Source organism: Stegostoma tigrinum, chromosome 24 (genome assembly GCF_030684315.1).
Source record: "Stegostoma tigrinum isolate sSteTig4 chromosome 24, sSteTig4.hap1, whole genome shotgun sequence".
In the NCBI taxonomy this organism is placed as follows: domain Eukaryota; kingdom Metazoa; phylum Chordata; class Chondrichthyes; order Orectolobiformes; family Stegostomatidae; genus Stegostoma; species Stegostoma tigrinum.
In genome coordinates, this window is record NC_081377.1 from 37,698,636 (window position 1) to 37,721,090 (window position 22,455).

Below are 22,455 nucleotides of genomic sequence, written 5' to 3' on the forward strand. Positions count from 1 at the left end.
TTCTTAACATCCCACAATTACTTTAACAAACAAAAAATTTGATTCTTGCAATGTCTTTGATTGCATGATTGTTGGATTATAATGCCTGCTTCCTATCCACGAATCCGAACAAAAGGAAAGCTGGATAAACTCTAAAGATGAGTGTGCTCCTCCCAATTATTCCATATTTGTTGTGGCTAACTGATCATGAACATATAGATGGAGGATTAGGAATCCCTGCAAAATGTTTTTCATACTTTAGTTGCCTCTAGACTTGACTTTCAACACTCGTCTGCCTGGTCTCCCAACTTTCTCCCTCTGAAAACCTGAGCACATCTAAAAGCATCCCATGCAAATTCTAACTCGCATCAAGTTCTGCTAACCTGACCCCATTAAGCTACATCACACTTTCACCAGTACAGCTGTTTGATTCTCATCCGTGATTTAAATCTCTCCAGGATTACAATCATCTTCACTAGAGAAGGAGATTTCGTAGCTTCCTTTATATTCCTCAAGGACCTTATCTGATTTCAGTTTCTTAAACCTTACATATGCTTCCTTTTTTCTAGTAGTAGTATTGGATGGGCTTATAGCAAACTGTGCAAGGCACAACTTAATCACAAGAAAAATGGAAAATTTCATGATGCATTGGGAACTGCTTCAGTGTTTAAAACACATCCAGCTGCAACTGACTGGAATACAGCACACTGAGGGAAAGGGATGAAAAATAACGAGCTTTCACTCACTGGTTTCTTCTCCCGTTATACAATTATAGATACTTTAAAATTCCTTGAGGCTCCAGTTCTTGAAACCTTTAGATTACTTTTAGGGAAACATTTTGGAGATCCTATTTCTTGAGAAACTGTACTGCACATGACAACATCAGGGAATAGAAAATGGGAAATAGGTTCTCTGTTATGCCCAAGCTTCCCCATCACAAAGATGGAGAAAACCAATCCTTATTATGCCCTACATTTAGACTTCTTGTTAAAACTGATTGATAGATAAACAGACAGACAGACCTCTAGGCTCAATGTAGCAATGAGTCCTATCAGACCATTTATCAACACAACTAGACTGTTGGTAAGGAGGGACTCTGAAGTCATCCAAACCTTTCACTTTGTCAAGCCTTAATGGAAATGGATGGCATTTTTATATATGAGTTCAAATCAATGTAAGATTCAACCAATCTTTTACTTACTCTCTGACAAACTGTGGTGCTGTGCTTACCTGTCCAACTTCCACCAGTTTGGTAATCATCACGATACATTTACAATGCTCCTGCCACACCATCCTCCAGAAGTCATACATCATTTCTCGTTTGGGTCCTAAGAAATAAAGAAAAATATTCAGGTTTGAATCACACTTTCAACTGATTAAACACAAAAACAAGACAAGGCCATTTAGTCCCACAAGGCTGATCCACCATTCAATGATATCGTAGCTGTTTTAATATAATACGATCGGGATCAAGTTTGACTTTCTCCCTCTCTGCTATTGTCAGCCTGGACTTGCAAACCAGGCAATAGTTGGACAGCTGATATTTGCTGAAGCAGGTGTGTGGAATGTATGGAATTTTGCATTCTTCTGCTATTTGCATTTGGCTTCCATCTATGTTTGTCGAGTCCCTGAAGCATTTCCTCTTCTTTCCTCTTCTCTGCACATAACACCCCTTGCAATCAAAAATCTATCAGTGTCAGATTTCAAAATTTTGAATCAATTCAGCATCAATTACAAGTTGAGGAAAAATTTTCTAAACACAAAATGGGGTGGCATGGTGGCTCAGTGGTTAGCACTGTTGCCTCACAGTGCGAGCGACGTGGGTTTGAGTCCACCCTCGGGTGACTCTGTGTGGAGTTTGTACATCCTCCCTGTGTCTGTGTGGGTTTCCTCCAGCTACTCCAATTTCCTCCCACACTCCAAAGATGTGCAGGTTAAGTGCATTGGCCATGCTAAATCACCTGTGGTGTTCAGGGACGTGTAGATTAGATGGGTTTATAGGGGAATGTGTCTGGGTGGGATGCTCTGTGGGTCAGTGTGGACTTGTTGGGCTGAAGGGCCTGTTTCTACACTGTAGGGATTTGATTCTATGAAAGACTGGGAAACATTGAAAGTTCCCTAATCTCACTCTTGAAGCACCTGGCTGTCATTTTGGGCAATGCTCCTAATCCTAGAATCCATGTCCACCAAAAATATTTCTCTCTACCCATCCTGTAAGCTCCCTATAATATCTTCAAACTGCATTCAGATCAACCCTCCACAGTTTAAAGTTGAGGAATTTGACTCTAGTAGTTTCTCTATGTAATTTAATCCTTCAATCCAGATTTCATTGTGGTGTATGTACGCTGCACTCCTTCCAAGGCTATTGTATTCTTCCTAAAGTCGGGTGTTCAGAACCCAAGACAGTGCTTTAAGTGTGGTCTATTTGCAGATTTGTACTATTGTAGCATGAGATCTTCCATCCTGTATTTTAATTCTTGAGAAATAAACAACCATACACATTAATCTCTGATAATATTTAGTACCTGCCTGAGACATTTTATTAACTTATGTACATGGACTCCTAAATTACCTTGGACCTCCACAGTTTTCAGCCCTTCATCATTTATGAAGTAGTCCACTCTTTCCTTTTTTGGACCCAAAGTAGATCACGTCACAAATCTGACATTCAAATCCATTTTCTACAGTTTTACCTACCTACTTAATCCATTAATGTTGCTGTTCAATTTACTGCTTCCATCTGAGCTGATTGTAATGATATCTATCTTTCTGTCATCAACAAACCTAGAAATGTAATCATCCATTCTATCATCTCAGTTGTGAATCAATGGATTTTCCTATGATCACACTTAAAAAGAAATCATTTATTGCGAAATACTCTGGGATTCACAGTGGGATGCTATATAAAATTGCAGCTCTCTTTACTTCCTCTCATTAACCTGCACAGCAAATCTTGCATCTATGTTGAACATCTTGCTTCCATTTGCTGTTGTTTAAGTTCTCTCGCAGCAAATTCCATCTAATGGTATGTGATAAAATCCATTCCCTACTCTCTACCTAAAGTAATTTGTGGTTCACATTGCTACCCTTCCTATGTTCTATTTGTAATTTGCCTGCAATAGGCCAATGAATAGTTCAAATTACACAATGAATTTGAAGTATGAACTTGTGTTCAATGCTGTATTGAAGAACATTGCAGCTCAAATTACTTTGGCATAAATCGGTATTTGTGTATACTTCAATCTGCTTCATAAAGGGAGAAATATACATATAGTAAAAGGTTTTCAGTGGAAGAAAGAACATAAGAATTAGGAGTAGGAGGAAAAAAATGCAGACTCTCGAGCCTGCTCCACCACTTAATATAATCGTGGCCAATCTCATTTCAGCCTCAAGTCTACTTTCCAGCCCATTCTGTATAACCATTCGACTCGTTACTAGTTTAAAAATCCATCTATGTCCTCCTTAAATTTATTCAATGCACAGCATCCATCACACAGATTCACTACCTTTTAATTTCCTTTTATCTTTGTTTTAAATTTACGATCCTTTATCCTAAAACTTTGACCTAGATTACCCCACATGGGAGATATCTTTCCACATCTACTTTGTCAATCTCCTTTAGTAGCTTACATAGCTTAGTAAGATCTCCTTTCATTCTTTTAAATTCCAAAGAATATAGACCTAAATGGCTCATAAAACAAACTACTCAACTCGAATCAATCTAGTGAACCTCCTCTGACTGCCTCCAATAGAAGAAGAAGAATGAAATCTATATGCAAGTGCAGTCTCACTCGTACCTTGTACAGTTACAGCAACACTTCCCCACTTTTATTCTCCCTCCTTTCAGCAATAATAGAGAGTTGGAATAACAGATAAGTATTCAAATTAACACATTGCAACTCGTGGTGTTCTACAGGGATCTGCTTTGGGGACCTCAATTATTCACAATATTCATTAATGACTTGGATAATGGCATAAAAAGTCAAATATCCAAATTTGCTAATGACACAAAATTGGCAGCATTGTAACAATGTTGACTACAGCATAAAATTACACAGAATATTAATAGACTAGGCAAATGAAAACAGTATGGCAGATAGGCTTTAATATAAATGAATGGTAGGTTATCCATTTCAGACCAAAAGAAGTATACTTCATTTAGAAGGCACCAAGTTAAATACAATGGATTTCCAGAGTGATTAGGGAATTGGACTCCACTTAGGGTACTGTGAGCAGATCTGGGCATCCTTGGGAACGATGGTTTGGCCCTGGAGGGAGTTCAGGAATAAAATGATTAGATAAATTAGGCCTTTATTGTCTCTTAGAAAATTAAGAGGTCATGTAATCGAGATCTTCGGATATTAACAGTGAAAGATGGGGTAGATAAATTATTTCCACTGGATGGTGATTCGAGACCCAGGGCATAGTCTATTCAGGAGAGATGTTAGAAAGCACATCTCAAATACAAACAGTAGAGTTTTGGAACTCTCTTCCTCAAATAGTGGCCGATGTTAATTCAGTTGCTAAATCTGAGACAGACACATTTTTTTCTGCAGGTGTGTTGTGGGAAATGGGCCCAAAAGAAGCACATGGAATTCAGCCACAGATCAGCAATGATGTTGGAATAGGTTTGAGGGCTTCAATGGTCTACCCCTGTTCCTATGTTCCCAAATATTGAAGTGCAATTTTCCTTCCTTATTATCTGCTGTACCTGCATACTAGCTTTCTATAATTCAAGCGTGTGGACATCGAAATCCTTCTGCACTGAAGTACTGCGAAATTTCTCTCCATCTAGATAATAAATTACCTCTATACCTCCCACCAAAATAGATAATGTTGCCCTTGTCCACACTAAATTTTGGCCCATTCACCTAACCTATCCTTACCTATTATTAAATTTCTTATTTGCTTGTTGCAACTTACTTTCCCACCTATTTTAGTGTTATCTGCAAATTTGGCTATAGTAATTTCTATCCCCACATCCAGGTCATTAATATAGATAGTAAGTAGTTTGGGTCTGAGGACTGCACCCTGTGGCATCCCACTGGATACATATTGCCAATTAGAAAAAGGCCGAATAATTCTGACTCTTGCTTTCTGTTGGTCAGCTAATCCCCTACCTAAGCTGATAATATTACCTCTAACTCCACGTGATCTCATCTTATGTATAAACCTTTTGTGTGGCACCTTATCAAATGGTTTCTGAAGTTCTGATGGATGACATCTGCAGGGAACCCCATTATCCAAATTGCTTGTTACGTCTTCAAAAAACTTAGCAAATTAGTCAAACATGATTTACCCTTCATAAAATCATAATGACTCTGAATTGCATTTTGACTTTCTAGATGTCTTGGAGTTACTTCCTTAATGGATTTTAACAACTTCCCTTCAACAGATGTTAAACAAACCAGTCTGTAGTTTCCTACTCTTTTGATTTTTTTGAATAAGAGTGTTATATTCACATTTTACCAATCCAGTGAAGCCTTTCTCACATCCAGGGAACTTTGGAATATTATAACTAATGGATTCACTATCTCTGCTGCCACTTCTTTTGAATAGACCATCAAGCCCTGTCTTCAACCCCACTAGTTCGTTTATTATGTTGTCCCTGGTGAAGATGGTTGTTCTAAATTCTGCATTACCTGCTTCATATGTAATTATGACCACAGTGGGATTCCAATGGAGATCCAAAGAACAGTCATAATTAACTCAACGTTCACTCTTTCTCTCTCCACAGATGCTGCCAAATCTGCTGAGTTTCTTTAGCACTTTATTTTCATGTCAGATTTTAAGCATCTGCAGAATTTTGTTTTGCATAATTTTACAATGTTAAATTTCTGTCATTCTACACAGATTTGTAGACTTACCTTGTGCTGCAATGAATTGTTTTGCTTTAAGATTGACCTGTAGAGGTCATCAAAAAAAACTGTATTAATGAAAATACATTTTGCATTTACTGGAGAATGGCTGCATGCACAACATAATTCAAACCAAACTGTGTCAGTTACTTCAGAAGTCATGTCAACTTTATTCAGTGTTTACTTATATATACGGTGCCTGTTAATGTGGACATGGTTCATGGGCACTATAATGTGGTTTTGCAGGAAAACATTCATTCAATTTCACACAGAGCTGATGAATTTTTATTTGGACAGTTGCTACCATTTTAAATGAGGATGATAACAGGGTTTCACAGGGTTTAATTGCATTTACTTTTGCCCAGTGCCTACACAAAGTCAGCAACATTTCAAATATTCTCCCAATCTCAGTGGCAGAAAACAAACATTAAATAACGGCATAGGTAACTGAAAATTTAAACAAAATAAATTCAATTCGAGCTTTCGAAGATGTGGAAACCTGTTTTAATCAATTCAAGTACTGCACTGAAACTAATCATTAGATTATAATCAGCAATAGGTATTATCTGCAAGAAGTTATGTTTCATTGAAAATTGGACTGAAAGGCATTGCAGAAAATTACTGGATGGGAGAGACTACTGATTTCACCTCCCCGTTGATCAGTTTTCACCACTAGGGTGAAATTAGCAATCTTCCATCTGTTCAGCTGCACTGAATGATGTGATTCCAATCTGTCACCACCTACTCCACTGTATCATATTTTATGTTTCTCAAATAAACACATCATCTCTATCTCACATTTATGTGTTACCCACATTTATGTTTCCAAAATTGCCACATCTGTTACATTGGAGCTTTATTACAGACTCACCCTGGGAATCAAAGCTGACTCTCAACTGGATTTAAACATTCACTTAAGGCAATGACAAACACATTCACAATAAAATATGCATTAAGCAGTAACACTGCATCTCATATACAGCACAATATATTCTTCAAGTACGCACTCCTCCCTTATCCACTCCACATACACAAGTCTGTAAATGCATCCTTCTTTACCAAACTATCACTCACACCATGCAATGATGTATTCTTTTCAAGAAATATACTACTAATCTGCAACAGTTGCTCAGAACACACATGGCTCAGCTGCATTCTAAGAGGCAACGTTCTATCAATTCTAACATACTAACTGGAAGTTCTCATGTAATCTCAAATCAACTGAGCATGCCAGGACATCTCAATGTGTCAGTCAACAGACAGGATAAAAGACCATCACGAATTTGATGATGGATAATATTAAATCCTGCAACTTTTTGAATAATGCATAGTTAGAACAAAATGGAACAGCTAGTGAACATAACAAAGTTGCTACAGTACTGACTTATTCTTGTTTTCATTGATATGCCTTCCTCAATAGTTCAACTAAAAAGATCTGTAAAAGGCACAACTATATTTCTGTAAAAATTATGTATTTTTACACTGTGAATCCAATCTTGGATTTGTGAGAACTGGGTTCTGGAATTTAGATGGGTTCCCAACCATTACCTAACTACTTCAAGTGTATACAGCTTCTCCAGTCCCCCATCTCACCCGCAACCACGCTTATCACATTCCAATACATTCTATGTTCATCTGCATTCACAGAGTATGAGCTTCTTGTAGTTGTGCAATTTCATTCAACCAACTGTCATTGCCACTTACTGAAGGACTGAAAAATCAGGGAAAAGTATCTGGCTGAAGATTTCTCTATCACTGCATTCTTGTGTCCCATCCTTTTAATTGAGGCGCAGATCAAAAGCGTCAAGTTTCAGGTACATTCCAAAGCATTGAACAGATGAACATATGATTGAGGGGCAGTATCCTTTGTATTACATCAGTGCTTTCCCAGATGGAGTCAGAGTCCAATATATCAATTTCTAATGGCATGCAAAATTCACTCAAATTCTTTATATAAAAGAGTGCTCCTAAAACTGGCAGGAGAAAAAAAAAATCAACTTGTCCACAAATTTTAAATAAAAGACAAATAATTAAAATTCACCACAAGAACTGATGTACTCTCAACACGATGCATTTTGTGTTATACTCACTTCACTGTTCATCTTTGCCTACACTCCAGATGAGGAAGGGGTGTAAAAACCAACAAAGACACGAGTATATCAGAAAAGGAAAAAATCCTATCAGGACACATCATAAAAATAAGAAATTCTCACGTACAATCAATTCTTTTGCATAGCAAATGTGCAAAACTCTTTTGCAGAACCATTTGGCAGATAAGTCTAATTCAAAAAATGAATTTCAGTATAACCTTACACTATAAATGACTGTTGTGGGTTATATGATACTCTCTTTATTCTTTGCCATTTCGCTGGCACATCACATAAGTAGCCATCATTAATGCAAGTCTTGCGATGACAAATAGTTTCATCATGGTGAGGAGGGGGAAGATTAGGCAATAATCCCAGTATATCCTAATTTAATCTGATACCTGTTTGTGCACTCTCAAGAACTATCATTAAATCACATTGAAGAACAGGATCCCTGATCAATTTTCTCCTTAATCTAACAGTGCTGAGTTCAATTGTGGTATTCCTACTTCTAATCCAGCCTACTCGGACCAAGAACTGAAGGTGAGACATGCCTATTCTTTGATTCAATTGTTTACTGGGTGAATGTGCTCAGCAAATGGACAAATAATATGTATCATATTTGTTCAGAAGACCAAGAGACCCTTGTATGTATTTGCATTTTTTATGCACTAATGATGAATCAAAATGGTTGGGAAGTAATTTGAATAGTGTTTTTATATATAAAGATTCATACTTTATGACCTTATCTCCACTAATTATAATTTTTCTTTAACCATGACAAATTGCAAAATGAGAACACTTAAATCACAACTCAAAGGCTTTTCTTTTCCACGCTTGTTATTTGGTCTGAGCTCCAGTTATTGTGAATAGTGGAGATTGATAATAATTAAAGTCCTAATAACATTTCAAATTCTGGACTCTCACTTTCAAACCTTTTCTGAATTGACCCTGGAACTCTCCCCTTCCTGACTGCACTTAGATGAATAGATGTATTCCAGAATCTGGATGACCTGGCAGTTGAGTTTTTTGCTCTGTATAAATACTCACCCTTCGATGCCAACGGCCATTTTGAGTGCGAGCAGCAGCGGAGGTAAGATGGACCCGGGCGACTGCAGCTAAGGTAAAGCAGTTTATTTTTAAAATTACTTACCGGTAGCGGGCAGCGGTGTTTTTTCTCCTTCAGAGAAGGAGCGGGAGCAGCGGAGGAGGTGACGAGGACCAGAGGGGCAGCCGGGAAGGAAAGCAGTGACCATACATATCAGCAAGGGTTACAGTTAGGGGGAGGAAAGGGGACAGACAGACAGTGCAGAGATCCCCTGTGGGCATTCCCCTCAGCAATAAGTATACCGTTTTGGATACTGCTGGGGGGGATGACCTACCAGAGGAAAGCCATAGTAGTCAGTTCTCTGGCACTGATCCTGACACTGTGGCAAAGAAGGGAAGGGGGCAGAATAGAAAAGTACTTGTGGTAGGGGACTCGATAGTTAGGGGGATTGACAGGAGATTTTGTGGTCAGGATCGGGATTCCCGGAGGGTATGTTGCCTCCCTGGTGTCAGGGTCTGGGACGTCTCCGATAAGGTTCTAAAAGGGGAGGGCGAACAGCCAGAAATCGTGTTACATATTGGCACTAATGATATAGCCAGAAATAGGATTGAGGATATAAAAAGTGATTTCAGGGAGTTAGGATGGAAGCTGCAGAGCAGGACGAACAGAGTAGTGTTCTCTGGTTTACTACCACTGCCACGAGATAGCGAGGCGAGGAACAGGGAGCGGGTGCAGCTGAACACGTGGCTACGCAGCTGGTGTAGGAGGGAGGGCTTCAGATATGTAGATAATTGGGATGCCTTCTGGGGAAGGTGGGACCTGTACAAGAAGGACGGGTTGCATCTGAACTGGAAGGGGACCAATGTCCTGGGTGGAAGGTTTGCTCGAGTAGTTTGAGAGGGTTTAAACTAGTATGGCAGGGGGGGTGGGAACCTGAGCTGTATACCGGAGGTGAGAGTTGATGCAGGTGAGGCAGTAGCAAGAGGTAGACCAGCTAGTGGGAAGGATTTTCCTGGGAAGGAACCAAGGGATCAATTAAAGTGTGTTTGCTTTAATGCAAGGAGTATCAGGAATAAAAGTGATGAACTTAGAGCATGGATCAGTACCTGGTGCTATGATGTTGTGGCCATAACAGAGACATGGGTTTCTCATGGGCAGGAATGGTTGCTGGATGTTCCAGGGTTTAGAACATTTGAAAAGAATAGGGAGGGGGGGAAAAAGAGGAGGGGGTGTAGCACTACTAATCAGAGAGGGTATCACAGCTACAGAAGCTTCCATTGTCGGGGAAGATCTGCCTACTGAGTCAGTATGGGTGGAAATTAGGAACAGCAAGGGAGTAGTCACCTTGTTAGGGGTTTACTACAGGTCCCCCCCAATAGCAGCAGGGAGATTGAAGAAAGCATAGGTCGACAGGTTTTGGAAAAGTGTGCACGCAGTAGGGTTGTTGTAATGGGTGACTTGAACTTTCCTAATATTGATTGGAACCTCCTTCGAGCAGAAGATTTGAATGGAGCTGTTTTTGTAAGGTGTGTTCAGGAGGGTTTCCTAACGCAGTACGTTGACAGGCCGACGAGGGGAGAGGCCATTCTAGACTTGGTGCTCGGAAACGAGCCGGGGCAGGTATCAGATCTTGTGGTGGGAGAGCATTTTGGTGATAGTGACCATAACTGCCTCACATTCTACATAGCTATGGAGAAGGAGAGGATTAGGCAAAATGGGAGGATATTTAATTGGGGAAGAGGAAACTATGACGCGATTTGACATGAGTTAGGAAGCATGGACTGGGAGCAATTGTTCCATGGTAAGGGAACTATAGACATGTGGAGACTGTTTAAGGAACAGTTGTTGCGAGTGATGAGTAAATATGTCCCTCTCAGGCAGGCAAGAAGGGGTAAGATAAAGGAACCTTGGATGACGAGAGCGGTGGAGCTTCTTGTGAAAAGGAAGAAGGTAGCTTACATAAGGTGGAGGAAGCTAGGGTCAAGTTCAGCAAGAGAGGATTACACACAGGCAAGGAAGGAGCTCAAAAATGGTCTGAGGAGAGCCAGGAGGGGGCACGAGAAAGGCTTGGCAGAAGGAATCGGGAAAACACAAAGGCATTTTACACTTATGTGAGGAATAAGAGAATGGTCAAAGAAAGAGTAGAGCCGATCAGGGATAGCATAGGAAACTTGTGTGTGGAGTCTGAGGAGGTAGGGGAAACCCTAAATGAGTTTTTTGCTTCTGTCTTTACGAAAGAAACAAACTTTGTAGTGAATGAAACCTTTGAAGAGCAGGTGTGCATGCTGGAATGGATAGAGATAGAGGAAGCTGATGTGCTGAAAATTTTGTCAAACATTAAGATTGACAAGTCGCCAGGCCTGGACCAGATTTGTCCTCGGCTGCTTTGGGAAGCGAGAAATGCAATTGCTTCGCCACTTGTGAAGATCTTTGCATCCTCGCTCTCCACTGGAGTCATACCTGAGGACTGGAGAGAGGCAAATGTAATTCCTCTCTTCAAGAAAGGAAATAGGGAAATCCCCAGCAATTACAGACCAGTAAGTCTCACGTCTGTCGTCTGCAAGGTGTTAGAAAGGATTCTGAGGGATAGGATTTATGACCATCTGGAAGAGCATGGCTTGATCAAATACAGTCAACACGGCTTTGTGAGGGGTAGGTCATGCCTCACAAACCTTATCGAGTTTTTTGAGGATGTGACTAGAAAAGTTGATGAGGGTCGAGCTGTGGATGTGGTGTATATGGACTTCAGCAAGGCATTTGATAAGGTTCCCCATGGTAGGCTCATTCAGAAGGCCAGGAGGAATGGGATACAGGGGAACTTAGCTGTCTGGATACAGAATTGGCTGGCCAACAGCAGACAGCGAGTGGTAGTAGAAGGAAAATATTCTGCCTGGAAGTCAGTGGTGAGTGGGGTTCCACAGGGCTCTGTCCTTGGGCCTCTACTGTTTGTAATTTTTATTAATGACTTGGATGAGGGGATTGAAGGATGGGTCAGCAAGTTTGCAGATGACACAAAGGTCGGAGGTGTCGTTGACAGTATAGAGGGCTGTTGTAGGCTGCAGTGGGACATTGACAGGATGCAGAGATGGGCTGAGAGGTGGCAGATGGAGTTCAACCTGGATAAATGCGAGGTGATGCATTTTGGAAGGTCGAATTTGAAAGCTGAGTACAGGATTAAGGATAGGATTCTTGGCAGTGTGGAGGAACAGAGGGATCTTGGTGTGCAGATACATAGATCCCTTAAAATGGCCACCCAAGTGGACAGGGTTGTTAAGAAAGCATATGGTGTTTTGGCTTTCATTAATGGGGGATTGAGTTTAAGAGTCGTGAGATCTTGTTGCAGCTCTATAAAACTTTTTGGTTAGACCGCACTTGGAATACTGCATCCAGTTCTGGTCGCCTTATTATAGGAAAGATGTGGATGCTTTGGAGAGGGTTCAGAGGAGGTTTACCAGGATGCTGCCTGGACTGGAGGGCTTATCTTATGAAGAGAGGTTGACTGAGCTCGGTCTCTTTTCATTGGAGAAGAGGAGGAGGAGAGGAGACCTAATTGAGGTATACAGGATAATGAGAGGCATAGATAGAGTTGATAGCCAGAGACTATTTCCCAGGGCAGAAATGGCTAGCACGAGGGGTCATAGTTTTAAGCTGGTTGGAGTAAAGTATAGAGGGGATGTCAGAAGCGGGTTCTTTACACAGAGAGTTGAGAGAGCATGGAATGCGTTGCCAGCAGCAGTTGTGGAAGCAAGGTCATTGGGGTCATTTAAGAGACTGCTGGACATGTATATGGTCACAGAAATTTGAGGGTGTATACATGAGGATCAATGGTCGGCACAACATTGTGGGCTGAAGGGCCTGTTCTGTGCTGTGCTGTTCTAGGTTCTATGTTCTAAACAATTTCTCTAATTTTACACTGATGTCAAGGTATTATTACAATTTCTTGTTTGTTTTTGATAATACTGAAGTCAAAGTTGATGTAACCAGAAATAGACCAGTTCTGAGAAAATGAGCTAAAGTCACTCTATTGGCACACTAGCCAGCCATAAATACAAATAAAAATTGCCTGAACAAATCTAAATAAAGCCATATTTGCCTTTGTTTAAAAAGACTTCTGAACAAATTTGGACTGGCAAAGTGATTGAGATAGTTCCTTTACAAAAGGAGACAGGCAACAGATAGAAAACACATTCCAAACATTTGAGCCTTTCAGACTTCATGAGCTGCAGGTTCTGAGACTAGGAAATTTGCAATATATTTGAATAATATATGCGGGATTTGTATGGCTGATGGGAAGAGACAAATATTTATGTTTGACAATCAGCAATTAAGAGCTCCTAAAATCTAGTTGTAGTTATTTTCAACTTCTGTCACTGAGCAGGGAGGTCCCAATTTTACTCCCCTCCAGCTTGGTGATGGCTTGCATCTGAATGCCTGATATCATTTTGGAAGGATTTTGCAATCTGGCAAGGAACCAACAGTTCCAAATCTAAAATCTGAACTCAATTCTAGTGTGTGTCAATATCATGACCATGCCTTGAAACATGCAATATGAAGGAATCAACTGACTTTCAGCCTTATTGGTCATGAGTTAATCTGACATTTGAGTTACCGGAATCACTGGCTCACCTAAATATTCACATACAAAAAAGTATTGTTACTAGGATCAAATATTTGGCCCTGTGCTGAACATATTTCAAGTTATTGCCTGAAAATACTGGAATCTCAACCAAAGTTTGGCCATTTGTGAATTAAGAATTCCAAAAAAACTTAATAAATTTGTGTTTTTACCTAATAGTTCTGCAGATTATAACGTAGACATGTTCATGAAACTGATTAAGGGATTTGAATTTGATGAAATGTCAACATTAAAATGAATGTGTGGAGACAGGGAAAGAGGAGCTCTGTCATTGTACACCTTCAAGGGACTAATGTCATGGTCAATCAGAACTTTTTTTTTCCCCCATTTCTAGCACTAGCCCAACAGAGATTAATCTTTCTTGTCTCCACCAACCCCTTCCAACAAGCCATGCAGTCTCTGGACTGCAGGATTCTGAGAAGATGAGTCGTCACCACTTCCTCCAGGGCAATTAGGGATGAGTAATAAATGTTGATTTAGCCAGCAATGCCCACCTCCCAAGAATCCATACTAAAAAAAACTATAATGGTTTTGAGACTAGATAATTCAACTGTCTTAATCTAGAGTGATTTCAGAACATAAATCTAATTCTGGTTTTAGCACAATTCATCGAACAATGACAGTTATATTCAGAGTGGCTCAAAGGGTGGCTGGTGGGGGAAACAATAGAACTGTTTAAGGTTATCGCAGTATGTTTTGGGAATTATGGTACAATGTTGGGAAGAGTAGAGAGAATATTACTTTGTACTGAATGTGCACTATCTTATCAAGAATTGTTTGCTGTTGATGCCCTAATCTTCGAAATCATAAGAAATCAAATACAAAAAATGAATTGTATACAATCTTCTATTGTAATGAATAATATTTTAATTCGATGCAAATACAGAGAATGTTGGAGAAACTCAGCATTCCAGAAGAAGTCATACTGGACTCAAAATGTTTGCTCTGTTTTTCTCCACAGAAGCTGCCAGATTTGTTGGTTTCTATGGTATTGTCTGTGTTTATTTCAGATTTTCACCATCTGCAATACTTTGCTTTTATTTTAATGTTTAAATTTGAAATTGTTCTATGAGCTTATCACTTTGTTGGGTTAGCCAAGTTAAGTTTTCAATATTAAACCATATCTTGTTTGGCTTAATAACGTATCTACAATAGCCAAGGAACAGATAAAGTCTAATTAGGTTGAAAGCCAAAATATTTTGTTGTTGATTTCTGACAAATCTTATTGGATCACTCAGGATCTTTAATGATTGAATTACGTCGTGTAGGTTTAGGTTTTTAGATTAATGAGAAATTGACTAACAAAGTTAGTTAGATTATAGTTGACACATGCAAAGTGGTGTCAGCCAGGAACCCTACTGGTTATCAGAATAATTCAATAATAATGATCATCTTCATTACTGAACTTTGGCCTGCTTCACTCCAGCATTACTCATTAGTGCCACGATATTTATGAATATTTGTTGTATATTTTCATCATATCAAGAATACCAAAATCTCATTATCCAATCTTGAAACTACTAATCCTATTCTCCATAGGTAATTTATCAACCTCAGTTCCATTTTCAGAAAGCCCATTCCACACTTGAACTTCTTTCCCCAAAAATGCAGTGGATGTTGGACCAATTAGAATTATTAAGACGAACATAGATAAACATGTTGTTAGGTGAGGATTTCTGTGTTATGCCAATTTTGGCCTTGAACATACCCCTGATTTTTAGCACATACAATTGGCAACATCAAATTAAGCTCCAGAATGTTAGCCCTAAGCCTGTATCTCTCTGTCTCCTCCTTCAACTTGCTTCTTGGCCTCATTGGCCAAACTTTAGGTCGCTTGTCCTAATGCCTTGGTGTCAGATTTTGTCTGATAACGTCTTGGTGAAGTGCTTTAGTGACATTTTATGACATTAAAGGCATTATATATATGCAAGTTATTTTTGTTGTCAGTGTATCCAGGAAGTCAGAGCAAAGATGGCATACAAAGACAGTGTGGAAAGGTTTATTCCTGCTCCAAATATCCTGTCAACTATAACTACCTATATGCTTGCATGAGTTGTCAGCAATCAAACGTGTAAATGATATTGGTTTTTACTTGCTTCAGAATAAGTTGCCATTGTAACTACACAATGTTAAAGAACTATTCTTGCTGATCACTTTCCATCATGCAGTAAATAAGGTACATACCTTAAACTTCATTGCACACAGAAGATTATACCGCATTTTAGTCCCGTTTATGTTCAATCTTCTATATTCCTTACTCTGTAGATAGGCCAAGCAACGACAACTTGAGGTTAGTTGGAACAATCTACTCATGTACCATTTCCCTTTATACACAGTTTATAGCTTGAAACACATTCATTTGACAATTAAGGAATAAAATACAGCTATTTGGAGACTTGGTAGTTCAACAATTTAAGATCAGTGAATGTCAATCATTAAAGTTTTGATAAAGTGAGTATTATAGTTTTTGGTTTGACCAGGTTATCTCCTTGGTATAGAAATTTCCATTTATGGAAGTCAGGAAGTGAATTTCCACCAAGTATACTAAAGAAATTCCTTACAAAGGAGGCTATAATTTAGTTTTAAAGATCACTCAGAACAGAGCTTTCCTCCGATTGGAAATTTGAAAACCTCCAATTAAGGATGCCCAAAAATACTGGCCTCATTAGCAATATCCACATTCCACGATTGAACAGGTAGATTATTCATAAGTTTTCTTTATATAAATGAGTAAAATTGTGTGGATGGTGGTGGTGTTAGGAACAGCTCTCTTGACATCGAAAGACAACGGCACAGTTTATTTTTAATTGATAGATTAAGAATAGATAAGCAAAGCTAAACAGCATGTATATTGTCAGTATCATATCATCAACTACATTAAAATGGGTCTGGGTTTTATATATAGGCCAAGCCCATCAAATGAGGGCAGATTTCCTTCCTTAAAGAATACAACAGAAACAGTTAATGTCAATGTGATAATTTCATGGTTTCCATTACAGTTGCCATTATTCCCAACCTATTTATTGAATGGAATTCAAATTCCCCAGATGCCATGGTAGAATTTAGACTTATGTTTCATGTATCAAGAATCTAGGCCCCTGGATTACTTAAATAGTAACATAACAACATTCTACTGTTTTCTCTACTTGCATCACTGGTCTGCTGAGTAGCTTGATCTGAAACAAATGGTTACTGTTGGTTCGGAATGAACTGACTCAACCATTAATAACTATTGCAGGTTTGGCTTTGGTGAGCCTAATGTTCTACAAAGTGATTATTTAACTTTAAGTTCTCAGGTTTAAACTGGCTAAAACAAAAAAAAACACACATTTACACATCAGCATTAATATGTGCTATTGACTAAAAGCACCTCCCACCTTTAAAATGCACAGTGAGATCCAGCAATCAAAAATATAAATTATCCCAATTTTGTTTTCAGAAAAGTAAACAAGAAAATCACAAGCAAAAAGGTTAATTATAGTTTGAAGCAGGACAGGCGAAATAAAGAGATTTGCATTTATTTGACATCTTTCATGAACTCAGGTCACCAGAGCACTTGAGAGACGAATGTATTTGAAGTGCAATTATTTTTATTCACTCTGGGGAGGAGTGTGTCATTGGCTGAACCAGCATTTATTACCCATTTCTAATTTCCCAGAGGGCAGTTAATAGTTAACCAAGTCAACAAAGTAGGGATGGCAGTTTCCTTCCCTAAAGGACATTAGTGAACCAGATGGGTTTTTCTGACAATCGACAATGGATTCACGGTCATTGTTAGACAGTCAATTCCAAATTTTTAATGAATTCACCATCCACCATTTACCGTGGTGGGATTCAAACCCAGATCCCCAAAACATTAATGGAGTTTCTAGATTAATAATCTGGCGAATACTTCTTAGTCATCGCCTTCCCAAAGTTACTGTTGTAATGTGGCAATAAGAAAATGGGAATTAGGGCAAATGGAATTAATTTAACTTTTAAATTTTCAAAATATTAAAAGTAATTTTAAGCAATTAATTTGATATATGTAGGATCAATATAGTATCGATAGCTTACTTTATTTGATTGCTGTAATAATATGTCTACTGATATTTAAATAATTCCTATAATTCAGGTGTTTAATCTCACGATTTTAAGAACTGGAAAGCAAATTATCACCACAGAGAGACCGTCCAGAGAGCTGTAATTGCGTACGATGGTGAAACTAATTTAGTCCAGATTTTCTGATAGGAGCATATTCTCCCCATTTTTGCATGGGTTTCCTTGGGTTGCTCCGGTTTCCTCCCACAGTCCAAACGTGCGCAGGGCAGGTGAATTGGCCATGCTAAATTGCCCATAGTGCCCAGGGATGTTTAGGTTAGGTGGATTAGACGTGGAAAATGCAGGGATAGGGGAATGGGTTGGGTGGGATGCTGTTCGGAGGGGCAGTGTGGACTCATTGGGCCGAATGGCCTGTTTCCACACTGTAAGGAATCATGATTCTATGATTCTACAAACATTGCAGGAGCACAGATAGAAATTGTGCTTCAGGATGTGTGTCAACACAGCTGACTTCCTGAGAATTATTCTGGAAGTTGATGCTTTCTATGATCAATTTCTTGGCATTTCACCTGACTAGAAATTGGGAGTGGAATTTTCCCAGTATCTGAATGATGTAGGCAGTGGCGACAACTTGGAGGAAATATGATGAGAATGAAAAAATAAGATTCTCAACACTAAGAAAACAAAGTCCCCTTAAGGTTTCAACAGTTATATGGAAATCTTGCTAGTAAATTAGAGGGCTCTAACTGCATGTACTAACATCTGATTATTAACTAATCTCGATGCGTTTTTATGCAGATTGTTATTCCCCCTAAAAAAATGTGAGGAACTAGATCGTACCAATTCCTAACTTGAAAGTTAGAGTGCTTAACTGGTTGATTCAATTTGTCAGCATCTTCTCTGGGACTGCAGAGTGACCAGCATTTCTAATGACTCAGGCCACATATGGAAGCTGCCATTGTCAGAGCACGAGCGCAACCAATTCATCGTGGCTCACATCAGACTCACTGAGAATACTGTACAGCACTTCAATACTCCACTTTGGAACTGATATGTTGCAATACTGCTGCCACCACAGTAGATGGTGGAATTTGAATTCAATAAAAATCTAAAATTAAAAGTCTAATCATGATCATGAAACTATCGTCAATAGTCATAAAAAGTCATTTGGTTTACTAATATTCCTTAGAGAAGGAAACTGACATAATCACCTGGTCTGGCTATATGTACTACAGACTCACAGCCATGTGGGCTGCATGGTGGCTCAGTGGTTAGCACTGCTGCCTCACAGCCCCAGGGACCAGGGTTGATTCCAGCCTTAGATGACTCTGTGTGGAGTTTGCATGTTCTCCGTACATCTGTGTGGGCTTCCTCTGGTTTCCTCCCACAGTCCAAAGATGTGCAGGTTAGATGGATTGGCCATGGGAAATGCAGAGTTACAGAGATAGTATAGGGTAGAGGTGTAGATCTGGGTGGGATGCTCTTTGGAGTGTCAGTGTGGACTCAATGGGCAGAATGGCCTACTTCCACATTGTAGTAATTCTATGTAGTTGGTTCTTAACTGCCCTTTGAAATGGACAAGCAAGTCATTGGTTTGTATCAATCACTTAAAATGAGAAAACAAATGAAACTGGATAGACCACGGCCATCAACTAAGGCTCCCAGAAATGACAATAAACACAGCATTATTGACCCTGCAAAGCCCTCCTTACTAACATCTGGAGGCTAGTACCTCCTACTGATTACCATTTACTACCTCTATCAGCTGATGAGTCAGTACTCCTCCATGTGGAACATCACTGGGAGGAAGCACTGAAGGTGGCAAGATGTGTAATATACTCTGGGTAGGGTACATTCAATTTCCATCAACAAGAGTGGTTTGGCAGCACCACTATTGGCCAGATTGGTCGATAAGAGTGATCAACGCATTGTTTTCATGGGCACAAAGTTCCCATGTTCATATTGAGAATACCCTTCATTGTATTTGTGGCACTATCAACATGTAAATGGGAAAGACTTTGAAAAGATCTAGGCATACAAGACTGGGCATCCATTAGCTGCTGTGGGCCAGCAGCAACAGCCAAGTTGTACTCTGACTCAATCTGTAACCCATGGAACAGCTTATACCATTCTCTACCATAGCCACAAAGGCAAGGATCAAACCTGGCCCAATTTACAATGCAGGAGGGCATGCTGAGAGCAGCATCATGGGTACCTAAAAATGAGGTGTCAACCTGTTGAAGGTACAAAACAAAACTACTACAAACAGCTTAAGCAGCAAGTGACAGATCTAAATGCACCAACCACCAATGATCACATCTAATATTTACAGTGCTGCACCATCTAGTCTCGAATAGTGGTGGGCAATGAAATAACTCACTGGAGGATGAGGTTCTACTAACATCTACATTCAACTCAATCACTGATGGTTCAACTCAGTCTACTCCAGAGGTCCCCAGCTTGACAGCTAACTCAATTTAGTCTTCATGATATCATGAAATGATTGAAGCACTGGTTACTGCAAAGGCTATATGCCTTGATAATAGTGCTATAATAGTACTGAAGACTTGTACTCCAGAAGTGTGCCTCTGGCCAGACAGTTCCAATATAGCTACAATACTAGCAACTACCCATGTGGAAAATCATACAGCTGTGTTCTGTACATAAAAATCAGGACAATTCTAACCCAGCCAATTACTGCCCTGTAAGTCTACTGTCAATCATCAGTTAAATGATGGAATGTGCCATCAAAAGTGCTATCAAGCAGCACTTTCTTAGCAATAATCTAATCACTAATGCTCATTTTGAGTTCCACCAGGGATACTCAGCTCCTGACCTCCTTACCACCACCATGGTTCAAACATGTGCAAAAGACTTGGGTTCCAGAGGTAAGGTGAGAGTGACCGCCTGTGGCATCAAGGCCACATTTGACCAAGTGGAGCATCAAGATCCTAAATGAAACTTGAGTTAATGAAATCAGAGGAAAACTGCCCACTGCTTAGAATCATACCTAGTACCAAGCAAGATTCTCGTGGCTAGAATAATAGAATCAGACAGTACAGAGGAGGCCCTATGGCCCATTGAGTCTGCTCTAAAAAAAACTGTTCTAAATCTGCACGAGTCCTATTTTCCAGCACTTGGCTCATTGCCTTGAATGCTATGATATTTCAAGTTCTCATCCAAATACTTTATAAAGGTTGTAAAGTTTCCTGCCTCAACTATTCTCTCGGGCAGTGCATTTCAGATTCTCAGCATCATCTGGGAAAAAATAATTTTCCTCAAATCCCCCCTAAGCCTCCTGCCTTTCTCTTTAAAGTTATACCCCTTGTTACTGGCCCTTCAACTATGGGGAACAGCTGCATTCCATCCACCCTGTCTATGTCGCTCATATTCTTATACATCTCAATCAGTTCCCCCCTCAGACTTCTCTGCTCTAAAGAAAACAAACTGAGCTTATCCAGCTTCTCTTCATAGCTATGTGGTTGTTTGTGGGATCAGTCACCTCAGTTCCACAACATCTCTACCCAGTTCCTCTAGGTAGTGTCCATGGCCCAAGCATCTTCAGCTACTTTATCAATGACCTTCATGGTATCTTAAGGTCAGAAGTGGAGGTGCTCACTGATGATCGCACAATGTTCAGCACCATGTTTTAAATTTATTCATTCATGGGGTGTGGGCATTGCTGCCTAGGCCAGCATTTATTGCCCATCCCCAATTACCCAGAGGGTAGTTCAGAGTCAAGAACATTTCTGTGGGTCTGGAGTTACATGTAGGTTGGACCAGGTAAGGATGGCAGTTTCCTCCCCTAAGGGACATCAGTAAACCATAGAGTTTTTCTCACAATCAGCAATGGTTTCATGACCGTTGTCAGACTCTTAATACCAGATTTTTATTGAATTCAAATTCCACCATCTGCTATGGCAGGATTCAAACCTGGGTCCCCAGAACATTTACCTGGACCTCTGGATTAATAGTCCAGTGATAGTACCTCGAGGTTGTTAGCCTCTCCAACACCATTTGTGACTCCCCAGATACTGAAGCAGTCCATAGCTAAATGCAGCAGAACCTGGACAACGTCCAGTTTGGTTGATACGTTAACGCTCATAGAACACAAGTCCCACCAAATGGCAATCTCTCACAAGACATAATTTAATCATCATGATATGACATTCAATATCATCACCATCACTAAATCCTCAACTATCAATATCTTGAGGGCTCCCATTGATCAGACTCTGAACTGGACTAATCATTCACGTACTGAGATTTCAAGAGCAGGTCTGAGGCTATGCAGTGAGCAACTCATTTCCTGACTCCCCAAAGCATGCCCACCACCGACAAGGCATAAGTCAAAAGTGTGATAGAATGCTTTCACTTGATTAGTTGAATCGAGCTCCAAAAACACTCAAGAAGCTTGACATCATCCAGGACAAAACAGCTTGTTTGAATGACAACAGCAACAAACATACACTCTCTCCACCACCGATGCTGAGTAGCAGCAGCGTGTCCTATCTGCAAGATGTAATGCACAAGGTTTCCAAGACTGTTAGGGTAGCAAACCCATGATCAGTGCCATCCAGAAGGACAAGGACAGCTGATATATCGGAACACCACCACCTGCAAGTTCCCTTTAAAGCCACTCCCCATCCTGACTTCGAATATATTGCTGTTCCTTCAATGTCATTAGGTCAAAATTCTGGAATTCCTTAATAGTATTGTGGGTGTACCGACATTAATTGGACTGCAAAGAAAGTAGCTCATTGTCACCTTCTTAAGGGCAGGTATGGATTGACAATAAATGGTGGA

At 39.8% G+C, this 22,455-nt stretch overlaps 1 protein-coding gene across 1 annotated transcript in view; it reads right to left on the minus strand.

Moving 5' to 3' along the window:
* Positions 1-22,455, minus strand: part of LOC125464900 (receptor-type tyrosine-protein phosphatase U-like) — a 321,742-nt gene that overhangs the window by 51,792 nt on the left and 247,495 nt on the right. The window contains exons 19-21 of the mRNA XM_059654370.1: positions 20,007-20,028; positions 5,847-5,875; positions 1,210-1,307 (exon numbers count right to left, since the gene is read on the minus strand). Of these exons, the coding sequence (XP_059510353.1) occupies positions 1,210-1,307; positions 5,847-5,875; positions 20,007-20,028 (149 nt within the window). The remainder of the gene's footprint in view (positions 1-1,209; positions 1,308-5,846; positions 5,876-20,006; positions 20,029-22,455) is intronic.